The sequence below is a fragment of the Heterodontus francisci genome, chromosome 35, assembly GCF_036365525.1.
Source record: "Heterodontus francisci isolate sHetFra1 chromosome 35, sHetFra1.hap1, whole genome shotgun sequence".
Taxonomy (NCBI): Eukaryota; Metazoa; Chordata; class Chondrichthyes; order Heterodontiformes; family Heterodontidae; genus Heterodontus; species Heterodontus francisci.
In genome coordinates, this window is record NC_090405.1 from 36,053,990 (window position 1) to 36,066,796 (window position 12,807).

The following is a 12,807-nucleotide window of genomic DNA, read 5'->3' on the forward strand; positions in this document are numbered from 1 at the left end:
CTGCGCATGCGCTGCGACCTGCCAGGACCGTTGTGCGCATGCGCAGTTGACGTCATCGCGTTATTTCGTCTTCCTCGCCAACGCGCCAGTTTGGCCTCTGCGCATGCGTCTAAGCTTCGGCGCAACTTTTTGAAAGTGGAAGGAGGGGAGGTTTCCTCGGGCATTTTCTCGCATTTTATCTGAATTATTTATTTGTTTTGGAGACTTGCTTCATTTTTATTTGACACAGGAGATTGTTCCAAGGTAAGTTGCTCTGCCTTTGTAAGCTGCTCTGAAAACATTTCCATTGTCTGGGCCACCGCATGTTCTCCAGCCCCTGTTGTGAGTTGCTCTGAAAACATTTCCATTGTCTGGGCCACCGCATGTTCTCCAGTCCCTGTTGTAAGTTGCTCTGAAAACATTTCCATTGTCTGGGCCACCGCATGTTCTCCAGTCCCTGTTGTAAGTTGCTCTGAAAACATTTCCATTGTCTGGGCCACCGCATGTTCTCCAGTCCCTGTTGTGAGTTGCTCTGAAAACATTTCCATTGTCTGGGCCACCGCATGTTCTCCAGCCCCTGTTGTGAGTTGCTCTGAAAACATTTCCATTGTCTGGGCCACCGCATGTTCTCCAGTCCCTGTTGTAAGTTGCTCTGAAAACATTTCCATTGTCTGGGCCACCGCATGTTCTCCAGTCCCTGTTGTAAGTTGCTCTGAAAACATTTCCATTGTCTGGGCCACCGCATGTTCTCCAGCCCCTGTTGTGAGTTGCTCTGAAAACATTTCCATTGTCTGGGCCACCGCATGTAGCAGGATGAAGGCACAGTGACTGTGATTTCTGGCGCCAAACAGTACACACTGCAGATACATGATGGCCAGGCTACCTGCAGCTGCATCTTCTCCATTCAGACTTTGTTGCCCTGCAAACATGCTGTTGTTGTGCAGAGGCATCTGGGTCTGCCTTTGGACAGGCTCGCCCCCAATTGTCGCTGGCGTGCATCTCAGACACCAACGACGACAGGCATGGCTGCTGCCATTGTGATTACAGAGGAACAGCCAAGGCCCCTCAGCCACAATGAAAAATACCGCTTGCTTTCAGATCAATTGTACCAGCTACAACAGGCCATTCTGCAGAGTGGAACGGCAGCATTCATGAGGAGATTGGACTGGCTGCGGCAACAGACTCTCCGCTGGCAGCAAGGACTGGCTGATGAGATGGAGCCATTTACTATGCCCAACAATTGCCCGGAAGCACCTTCGGATGGAGGTGGCCACGTGCTGGACATCAGTCACGTGTCACAAACCCTGGATCCTGAGCGTCTCACCCCCTGGCCTAATGATCTGATGGACCATACATATGCCTACCTGTTCAAATCTCCACTTCCTCTACCTGCGGGACCATCTCCTTGCTGCTCAGTTACACAGTCACCTGCTCCTACACCCATCAGGGCAGTGCACATGGACACACAGTTACCTGCTCCTACACCCATCAGGGCAGTGCTCATGGGCACACAGTCACCTGCTCCTACACCCATCAGGGCAGTGCTCATGGACACACAGCCACCTGTTTCCCCATCCGACGTTGAAACAACCATGCAGAGCCATGTGAGACTCCGCAATTGCCAGTTGCTGCCTGTCAAGCAGAGAGGGCGTCCAAAGGGGTCAAGCACTTGGGGAACATTCAGCAAGAAGAGACTGAGCACTAAAAGAAACAAGCATGCCGTGTCCAGTGGTAGCAGAAATGTGAATGCTCTTGCTGTGAACACAACTGGTGATAGTAGTAGGCAGGATTAAATGGGAATGGATGGAAAGACGCACGAGTAACATAACCACTGGCAGGGAACTGCTGGGCTAAATGGCCAGCTTTATGTTCATAGCCCAAAAGAAATGTGCTTCTTTTCCAGCACCCTCACATCATTCATGTTTTCCCTGAGAGCAGCATTGAACCATCACGAGATAGGGGCAGTAACATCATCCTGACTCCTACAGCTGAGGTGGGTACTAAGTGATTCATTGGCGACGTTATCAATTGGTGCCTTCACTGCAGAACTTAAAAAGGTGTGCACAACAGTAATTTCAGTGGATGGAGGGAGGCAAGCTCTGACTCTGATTTGCTTTATTTCTTTTCATGTAAAACATGCCCTTGAGAAAACAATCCTTGAGACTTAAGGTCAGCATTCAAGCAACGAAGGCAACTAGATCATGCTGCGGAGCTCATCACGATGTGGAAAGGAACATTGCATTTATGGATGAATTGGGAATGCACATTGGGATGCGCTTGGGGAACATTCACCAAGAATAGACTGAGCTCAGACTCTTGTGACTTTGCCTTCTTCACATGGACAATACAGTAGTGGAATAGAGAGCCATGCGTTTATTCACCACAAGGCTCTCCAGGAACAATCTCTTTAGCTGTGCATAGCAGAGACTCGGCCTGTCTGTCTAACGGGAATGCTGGACACAACACTCATGTATCCATGCACAGAAGTTCCTCGGATACTTAATGAACTTAATAAAACTTTTCAATAATTAAACCCAGAATTGTTGAGGTTTTGTTTTGCATGCTATTTCCCCGACTCTGCAACTGCACTTCAGATATTCAACTATGGTGGGGGGGTAGAGGGAGGGGTGGGTGAAGAGGGGGAGGGGTGGGGAGAGGGAGCATGCAAAATGCAGGGACCAGACAGTTGCAATGCCTGAAGTACTGTGGAGAAGTAGAGAAAGCAACTGGGTAGGGGAGAAAGAAACTGGATCGGGCATCCGCAGCTGGAGGGAATGGCTGAATGGAGAGGGCCGGAAGCGAGAGGCTGTAGAGAGCCGCGGGGAGCGAGTGTACGAAGACCTTGGTGTCACCGGGTCCAGGGACTGGCCAGTAAGTCTTTTGCTATTGTGTTTATGGCGCATGCACAGAAAAAGGCGCTCCTCTTCCGTTCCGCTGCTCTCCCCTTCCTCCCTCTCCCCCCAGCTCTCTCCCTCCCCCCTTCCTTACCCCTCCCTCTCCCTCTTTCTCCTCCCTCTCCCTTCGCCCCCCTCGCCCCCCGGCACCGCTTCCGCTGGTCTCCCCGCGCTGCTCTCCCCGGCCCCCGCGCTGCTCTCCCCGGCCCCCGCGCTGATCTCCCCGGCCCCCGCGCTGATCTCCCCGGCCCCCGCGCTGCTCTCCCCGGCCCCCGCGCTGATCTCCCCGGCCCCCGCGCTGCTCTTCCCGGCCCCCGCGCTGATCTCCCCGGCCCCCGCGCTGATCTCCGCGGCCCCCGCGCTGATCTCCCCGGCCCCCGCGCTGCTCTCCCCGGCCCCCGCGCTGCTCTCCCCGGCCCCCGCGCTGATCTCCCCGGCCCCCGCGCTGCTCTCCCCGGCCCCCGCGCTGCTCTCCCCGGCCCCCGCGCTGCTCTTCCCGGCCCGTGCCACTCTCTCACTTCGGCCATTGTATTCTGCCACGTGATTGTCAGGTTTCATCTCTGTGATTCTTTGAACAGCGCCATCTTTAGTCCTGGCAGCTGCTACAGTCGCAAGCTGTGACGTTTTCGTTGCACATGCTGTATTTGCGCATGTGCCAAAACAGCGCCACCTACCGATCGCGTTGTCAACAATTGCGGTCTTAAAAATTTTACATACAATGGCGACTGCCAATGTAAACTTGTCAGTGTAATTACAACCTCTTATCAGTGGTGGCACTGTAGTGTCTCAGTCTTATGTCTCCCAGCTCCTCCATCTGTACAAGAGAAAACCATATGTCCAACCGATTCTATTCTGCTTTTCCCAAAGTTTTACTACAACTGTAAATAATATCAAAATATTGCAGAGATATGAGGACCGAATGTATGGCTAAATTATGTCTGCTCGCCCTGGTTCAATTATCCATTGACCTTTAATCTTGCAATCAGCTAAAGACTAAACTTGGTCTTGACACCCTATTGTAACAATCCCAAAGGAGATTAAGGAGTTTATATATTTATACATGTAACATATCCATCAAGCTTCAGGGGACCTATTGTCTTATATACGCATGGCAAGCATCACAATCACACTGGCTCAAATATTGTATCCCTAAATGGCTTCAAATCACAACTGAACAGAGCTGGAACTTACAAATGAGCAGATAACCAGTGGAATTAATTCTACCAATCAAAGAGAACTAAGAAGGTACAAAAATTACAATCAACAACTTGCAGTTGTTTAGTACTTATAAATATTGTCCCAAGGTGCTACCTAGTTCATTTACTGATCACTGCCCATTGTAGCCATGCAGATATCAAACCCAAATTGCTCTTTTCAATGACCATTTAGCTTTTCCGTTAATTTTACTGGTCAGTTTTGTGCAGGGCTGTTCTGCTCCTCATTGCCACCTTCTGATGTTGCGTCAGACTGGCTGAGAGGATTTGAGAGCAGGTAGGGAGTGCTTGTTTTACACAGCTGACCAGTAAACTGTGTGGGAAAACCCAGTGCATTGCTGAATCTCACTTCCTCTCAGTCCCTCCTCTCCGACGTCCAGCTGATGTTTAGATGTCTCGAGCTTCGGCTGTTAAGTTCCATTCACTGTGCTGAAGCCAATTCGGGCACTCCACCCAGAACGCTCTTCAGCTGTTTAAAGTGCCAATGAGCTGCACTCTATTTAGACTATAAGCGGCATCTATGCCAGGGCATGGTGTGACCCCAGAGGACATTACAGGATTGACACCTTCTGGTACAGGTATCACACAGTTATAGGAAGGAGAGCATTTGCATTGATATAGCACCTTATAACATCCTTGGGATTAACCTAAAGCCCAGCACAACAAAAACTTATATTTATATAGCACCTTTAACACAATAAATTGTCCCAAGGTACTTCACAGAACCTTTATAAAACAAATGATGACACTGAACCACACAGTGTCATCGAGTCATTTATAGCACAGAAGGAGGCTATTCAGCCCATCGAGTCCATACCAGCTCTCTGCAGAGCAATCCAGTCAGTCCCAATCACCCGTTCAATCCCCGTAGCCCTGCAAGGTTATTTCCTTCAAGTTGCCATCCAATTTCCTTTTGAAATCATTGATTGTCTCCGCTTTCACCACCCTCATGGGCAGCAAGTTCAGGCCCGCTCTGTAAAAAAGTGCTTCTTCACGTTCCCCCTGCATCTCTTACCCAAAACCTTCAATCTGTGTTCCCTAGTCTCCTTGTACAATCAGTTAATAGAATCATTGAAGGTTTAAGGCACAGAAAGAGGCCACTTGGCCCATCGTGTCTGTTCCGGCCAAAAAACAATCCACCTATTCTAATCCCACCTTCCAGCATTTGGTCTGTAGCTCTGCAGACTACAGCACTTGAGGTGCATATCCAGACTCCCTTTGAATGAGTTGAGGGTCTCTGCCTCAACTACCCTTTCAGGCAGTGAGTTCCAGACCATCACCAAAAAGTTTTTCCTCATCCCCCTATAATTTTTCTACCAATCACTTTAAATCTATGCCCCCCCGTCATTGACCTCTCTGCTAAGGTGAATAGACCCTTCATCTCCACTTTATCCAGGCCCCTCAAAATTTTGTACATTTCAATCAGATCTCCCCTTATCCTTCTCTGTTCCAAGGAGAACAACCCCAGTCTATCCAATCTTTCCTCATAGCTGCATTTTTTCAGTCTGGGCAACATCCTCATAAATCTCCTCTGTACCCTCTCTAGTGCAATTACATCCTTTCTATAATGAGGTGACCAGAACTGTACACAGTACTCAAGTGGCCTAACCAATGATTTATACAGTTCCAGCATAACCTCCCTGCTCTTGTATTCTATACCTCAGCTAATAAAGGAAAGGATTCCATATGCCTTCTTAACCAACTTATCAACCTGTTCTGCTACCTTCAGGGATCTGTGGACATTCACTCCAAGGTCCCTCACTTCCTCTACACTTCTCAGTATTTTCCCATTAATCGTGTATTCCTTTGCCTTGTTTGACCTCCCCAAATGCATCACCACACAATTCTCCAAGTTGAATTCCATTTGCCACTTTTCTGCCCATCTGACCAGACCATCAATATCTTCCTGCAGCCTACAGCTATTCTCCTTGCTATCTACCACACAGTGTCATCCGCAAACTTCTTGATCATGCCCCCTACATTTACATCCAAATCATTAATATACACCACAAAAAGCAGGGGACCCAGTACTGAGCCCTGCAGAACGCCACTGGAAACAGCCCTCCAGTCTCTAAAACAGCCGTCAACAATTACCCTTTGTTTCCTGTCACTAAGCCAATTTTGTATCCACCTTGCTGCATTTCCCTGGATCCCTTGGATTTTATTTTTTCAACCAGTCTGCCATTTGGGACCTTGTCAAAAGCCTTGCTAAAATCCATGTAGACCACATCAAATGCACTACCCTTATCTATCCTCCTTGTTACTTCAAAAAATTCCATCAAGTTTAACAAATCCATGCTGACTATCCTTGATTAAACTGTGCCTTTCTAAGTGGCAGTTTATCCTGTCTCACAGAATAGATTCCAATAATTGGCCCACTACTGAGGTTAGACTAACTGGCCTGTAATTATTCAGTCTATCCTTTGCTCCCTTTTTAAACAGAGGTACAATATTAGCAACAAAAACAAGAATTGCTGGAATCACTCAGCAGGTCTGGCAGCATCTGTGGAAAGAGAAGCAGAGTTAACGTTTCGGGTCAGTGACCCTTCTTCGGAACTGACAAATATTAGAAAAGTCACAGATTATAAGCAAGTGAGGTGGGGGTGGGGCAAGAGATAACAAAGGAGAAGGTGCAGATTGGACCAGGCCACATAGCTGACCAAAAGGTCACGGAGCAAAGGCAAACAATATGTTAATGGTGTGTTGAAAGACAAAGCATTAGTACAGATTAGGTGTAAATACACTGAATATTGAACAGCAGCAAGTGCAAACCTGAAAAAAAACAGTGGGTAAGCAAACTGAACAAACTAAGATGAAATGAAATAAATGCAAAAAAAGATTGTAAAAAATGTAAAAAAGAATGTAAAAAAAAAGGAAGAAAAAATAACTAAAAATGAAAGTAAAATGGGGGGCTGTCATGCTCTGAAATTATTGAACTCAATGTTCAGTCCGGCAGGCTGTAGTGTGCCTAATCGGTAGATGAGATGCTGTTCCTCGAGCTTGCGTTGATGTTCACTGGAACACTGCAGCAATCCCAGGACAGAGATGTGAGCATGAGAGCAGGGGGGAGTGTTGAAATGGCAAGCAACCGGAAGCTCAGGGTCCTGCTTGCGGACTGAGCGGAGATGTTCCGCAAAGCGGTCACCCAGTCTACAATATTAGCAATTCTCCAATTCTCCAGTGAGGACTGGAAAATGATGGTCAGACCCTCTGCTATTTCCTGTCTTGCTTCTTTTAACAGCCTAGGATACATTTAAACTGGACCTGGTGATTTTTCTACTTTCAAGGATGCTAATCCCATAGGAACAGTTTTTCCATGTCTCACTTACCTATGTCTGTTATAATCTTGTACATCTCTTATCAAATCTCTCCTCAATCTCCTTTGCTCCAAAGAGAACAACCCCAGCTTTTCCAACCTAACCTTGTAACTAAAATCCCGCATCCCCGGAACCATTCTGGTAAATCTCCTCTGCACCCTCTCAACCTTCCTAAAGTGTGGTGACCAGAACTGGATGCTATACTTGAGCTGGGGCCTACCCAGGGCTTTATAAAGGTTCATAAGGAGATATTAGGTCAGATGACCAAAAGCTTGGTCAGAAGTAGGTTTTAAGGAGTGTCTTAAAGGAAGAGAGAGAGGTGGAGAGGCGCAGAGGTGTAGGAAGGGTATTCCAGAGCTTGGGGCCTAGACAACTAAAGGCACGGCCACCAACAGTGAAGCGATTAAAATCAGGGATGCTTAAGAGGCCAGAATTAGAGGAGCACAGATATCTCGGAGGGTTGTGGGGCTGGAGGAGATTACAGGGATAGGGAGGTGCGAGGCCATGGAGGCAGTTGAAAACAAGGATGAGAATTTTTAAAATCAAGATGTTGCTTGACCGGGTCCCAATGCAGATCAGAGAGTACAGGTGTGCTAGGCGAACAGGACTTGGAATGAGTTAAGACACGGGCAGCAGAGTTTTGGCAGACCTCAAGTTTACTCTTACTTAATAAAAATCTGGTAATAGCAGTCGTGAGCATTTCTATGGCCCCCGAGCAGCCACAGCCCCATGGGGGACAGAATTCCAGATTTTCTCTCCCCTTTGTGTGAAAAAGTGGTTGCTGATTTAATCCCTGGTCAGCTGTAATTTTGGCCGACTTGTCTGGATTCTCCCAATCGCAAAAGGAAACAGTTTCTCTGTTCCCTATTGAATCCTTTAGTCGTTTTAAACACATCATTTAGAACACCCCTTCAACTTCTGTCAATTTACTATTTTAACCCTTTAAGCCCTTGCATCACTCTGATCAATCGGCACTGTACCCTCAACATTGCCCTCAACTCCCAGCAGTACTCCAGAGGGACTGGACAATAGGCCAGAAGTAACAAAGCTCAGGGCAGTGTAGCAGGCAATAGGAAACACAGGACGCTGCAGGTCCAGGATAGCTCAGGACAGGCCTGAAGCTTTTGGGTGACCAATGAGACAGCAGAACAGGGCCAGAGTGATCCAGATGGTCAGGAAAGGGAACCGAACTATAGTTAAATATAGTTAAGTATAAGTTAAGTATAATAAGTCATGTTAAGTATAATTATACAGTTAAATATAATTGTCCTGGGCTGGTTTATTGTAATCTCAGTTATATTTATTCTGGAGCTTACGGTTCTTTCATGCCAGACGGTTGCTACATCAGTAAATGGCCCTCTCACACTGCTTGTTTAGTAGTATTTAATTTCTACATCGAGCTACAGTTACTAACTAGCAACCAGTCTCCAAATACAGAACATCACTCAGCCCTTTCAGTCTTCATTCCAAACTTGCTTGGCCTCAGTTATACAGACCAGCAATTCAATCTTGATATTGACAGGGGCATGGGGGGAGGGGGGGGGGTGGGGGGGGTGAGGAGGGAAGAGTTTCTGATCCCTGACCCTGTGTGGGGGGGGGGGGGGGGGGGGGGAGAGGGCAGCGTCCGATCTTCAACCCCAGAGGCCTTTGTATGGGGTGGGAGGAACATCCATAGAGGGTGGGGAAGGTTGGGACTGGGGGTGGGGGAATTGCTCCTGCTCCTCCGGGCCCACAAGCAGTGCTAGAAAAACACTTAGCTTCTCCCTGCTTATTTGCCTCCCTTTAGCTACTGGGCTTTCTAAAGCCTCAGACAGCTGTCCGACTCCAGTTCAACTGGTAAAACAGGTTAAACCAGAGGCTGCCAGCCTTATTGAAGTATTTAAATTGTCTGACCTCTGGCGTGGCTCCATTAAACCCAGAAAAGTGGGCCAAGTTGGGATTGGCTCTCAGATTTTTTGAAATTTATAACATCTGCCCCAACTCCGGGCCACCCGTTTACGGGGTTCAAATTCCACCGCCCCCCCCACCCCGCTTCCCTTTCCTCTCTCCCCACCTCTGTTCCAACCCAGCAATACGACCTCTGTTACAGAGCAAGCTCACCGTTCTGCCAGGTTGCATTTCAGGCTATTTTTTGGCTCTTGTCAGTCTGAGAACTGTCAGTCTCACCTGGCCATTGTCAAGTATTGTCCCTGGATGACATATTCCAAAGTCAATTATCTATAGCGTGATTCGCTTTATTAGCTGCTACTGAGGCTAATTTAGGTCAGTGTTTTCTTTGTTTCTACCTCATGTTATACCTCATCACATGATCCTAGACTACACAGCCACTCCTGGTTGACAGAACGGTCTATTGTGTCCTGTTTGCAAAGAGAGATGTGGTGGGTGAATTTTAGGGAGGCACTTTGTGGTCAGTTGTTGCTGAGCAGATCCTCCTCTCTGGAGCAGGGACAGCTCCGGAATGCAGTTTCACCAGAGGCCCTCTGCCGGCAATTACAGTGTTAAATGTTCAGCTAGTTTCAGCTTTGAGCAGCTCGCCGGAATTGAAACAGTGAAGACGGGGCCCCAGCACAGTTACACACACACACACACACAAAGGAAACTATTCTGCCAGAGCAGCTGAAACAGTCAAAACAGTTGACCGACCGAAAATAGACCACACATCAGCAGGGAGGCCTGTAAGATTTCAGTTTATTTCAAAAGATCTTTCTAATGCAGCTTAAGAGGCCAATTCCAGCTCTCAGCTGTAAGCTTGCACAAGCCGCCTACCGAAGGCACGATATAAACTGTGGTGAATAGTCCAGTTTACTGACACCCCAGCAACACAGTGTGGCACCAGCGATCACAAAGACACAGTAAGACTGCAGCTGTCACTCACCTGTGGCTGTTCAGCCTGTCTCTATTTTTCAGTGTAGTCATCCCACACTCTGCTCCTTGAACGCACGCAGCCAGTCAGTATGACCACAGAGTGATATGTCAACAGAGCTGGGGGAAGATTTAGGAAATCGGATCTGAAGGAGGGCGTGGTTAGACAGATTATTCACACACATTTCAATCAGCTAAAAGGACCTCCCACACAAATACCACAGACTGCAAAATAATAGCTCAGCACAAAATACCTGTGTGCCATCTCTCTCTGGAGCAACTGGGTGAAGCAGGCAGAATGCAACACCCCTGGACAAAGATTTTGAAAAGGCTTTTGTAGCAGATTTCAAACCCTAGTCATGGGGAAATACTTTTAAAGTTAATGAAAAAGCATAGGCAAATTATAACAATGTTTGAGCAAGCAGGTCCCAGCAGAGGACTTCTTGCTTAGAGGGTGTCCTAGAGGGCTGAACCAAGCAGGGAAAGCAAATCACAGGAAGATCTTGAGTACAATTACAGTCAATATTGACTAGGGACCCAGTGTGAAAGCTATAACTGGCTCAGTGGTACTAAGCTAAGCAGCAGGGGAAATCAAACAGGAACCTGCCCACCCACTTGCAGCTGCCCATGGCAGTGCCATCCGGAGACTCGACACTCAGGGGTTAAGAGCAACCGCAGAATAATCAAAGGGAGAATTGGAGGATGAATGAAAAAGGCTCCTGATAGCGGGACCCCTATTTCGAAAGGGTGCTGAGGTTTACTGCCTTCTCTTTTAAAAGGGTTCTGACAGCGGGACCTGTTCTTTTAAAACTGTACTGCAACACTGCATTTTTTTTTGTACAGCTTTTCAACAGCAGCTGACCTGTTCCGCTGCCACGTTGGTGATGTTGCCACTGGCACCCAGTCAGTACTGGGTAGCTTTGGATACCCTGATATATTTCAGGGTGGATGTTGATGCCTTTGCACTGTAGCACAGCCAGCACTCAGCTGCTCTGTTACACTGAGATGTCACCACAGGGACATTTAATGCCTCAGAATCATCACACTTGCCATGACCGAGCAGCTCTCTGTTATACTCCAGTAACGGGAAATGTTTTAACTCTCCATGTGGTTTTCTCATGAGCCTGGAAATCAATGGTGACAGCTCCATTTCATTTACCCAGTGATACACAGCTGTGACATTTCATCAATTAGGCTAATAGTGGAAAATCTTCCTTCCCCCCGCCCCCATCACCTTCTCTTCCGAAAGACAAAGGATTTGTTACTGGGATGCTGCCTGAAACTGGAGGCTTGCCAAAGTCTGATCTCCTGAATAAGTTGTTCCGAATTCTTTCCTGTTCTACACCCTTTCCTGTTCTACTGGTTTAGTGGACTCTCTTCTATCAGCTACCTGACTGGCTACCCAGTTCCTTGAAACATCAGTTCTTTGGTCAGGTGATCCCTATCGAAGACAGTTATCCGCACAGTATCACCCAGCTGAGTTGGGTAAATTCAGTCCTCCCACACTCCCAGCATTGAGTTGCTCTCAGAGATGGTGCGACTCAGACATAAGGGTCTCTGTCTCTGACCCACGCTCCTTTCAAATTCTGTTCAACCATGGGAGTGTTGAATTTTCCTCAATAGGCCCGGGTCAGATATAACATGATAATGCTGCCCCTCTCCTCAGCAACTCCAAAAAAGCATTCCTTGCAACACCAGAGTGACACTTTCCATTTCCTACACTGTCCTTATAGGCCTTTCTGAATGAGAATGTTAATTTAGCCCACTTTGTGCCAAATAAAGGAATTTTTTTGCTTTTCGAGTGAGAATCAGAGTTAAAAAATGAACTAATATTTCACATAGGACCCTTACAGCTGGTAAAAAGAGAAACTTTCATCCCTTCAGTCTAGATATTACAGAAATGTAAGCCGCAGGGGTAAAAACGTGACAATCTAATCTATTGCTTTTTTGAAACTCAATCTTTACCCTGGAGTACACTTAAGGTGCTTGTTTGGTTTCGGTATTCCGTTGTTTCCTTCACTCTCTTTGCTCTCGTCATTTGTTGCGCTGAGTTTCACTTTGCTTCAGTTCCAGGTGCTTCTGAACCAGGATTCACACTTAGTTCTGTGTCTGATCTTTTCGGCATGAAACCAGGACTAAAAGGGTGAGATTATGAGGGCAGGTTGCACAGAGTAGGCTCTTATTCCATTGATTTTCGAAGCTTAAGGGATGATCTAATTGAGAGGTTTAAGCTGTTTATAGGATTTGATCGGGATTAGGCAGTTATACGAAAAGGAAGAATGTGCAGGGCAATGGGGAGAAAGCAGGGGAATGGAACCGAGTGAATTGCTATTTCGGAGCGTGCAGAAACGATGGGCCGAATGGCCTCCTTCTGCACTGTAACGATTCTGTGATTCTGTGGGGGAGGATAGAAATTATTTTCTCTGCTTTGAAGGGGGGTGGAGGGGGGAGTCGAGAATAAGGGGGAATAATCTTAAAATTAGAGCCAGTTCACTGGTGAAATCATATCTTCACACAAAGAGTAGTGGGAAATCTGGAACG

The 12,807-nt window shown here is 47.3% G+C and overlaps 1 protein-coding gene across 3 annotated transcripts in view; it reads right to left on the reverse strand.

The window, feature by feature from the left end:
- The window catches only part of gramd2aa (GRAM domain containing 2Aa), a 56,108-nt gene extending 45,709 nt beyond the window's left edge, over positions 1–10,399 (reverse strand). For 2 of the 3 annotated variants that reach the window (XM_068015331.1, XM_068015332.1), the window contains exon 1: positions 10,280–10,395. In XM_068015331.1, the coding sequence (XP_067871432.1) occupies positions 10,280–10,320 (41 nt within the window). In that variant the 5' untranslated portion in view covers positions 10,321–10,395. Of the gene's footprint in view, positions 1–10,279 lie in introns of all 3 variants that reach the window. The other variant, XM_068015330.1, reaches the window with a different exon arrangement.
- Between the last annotated feature and the right edge of the window lie 2,408 nt (positions 10,400–12,807).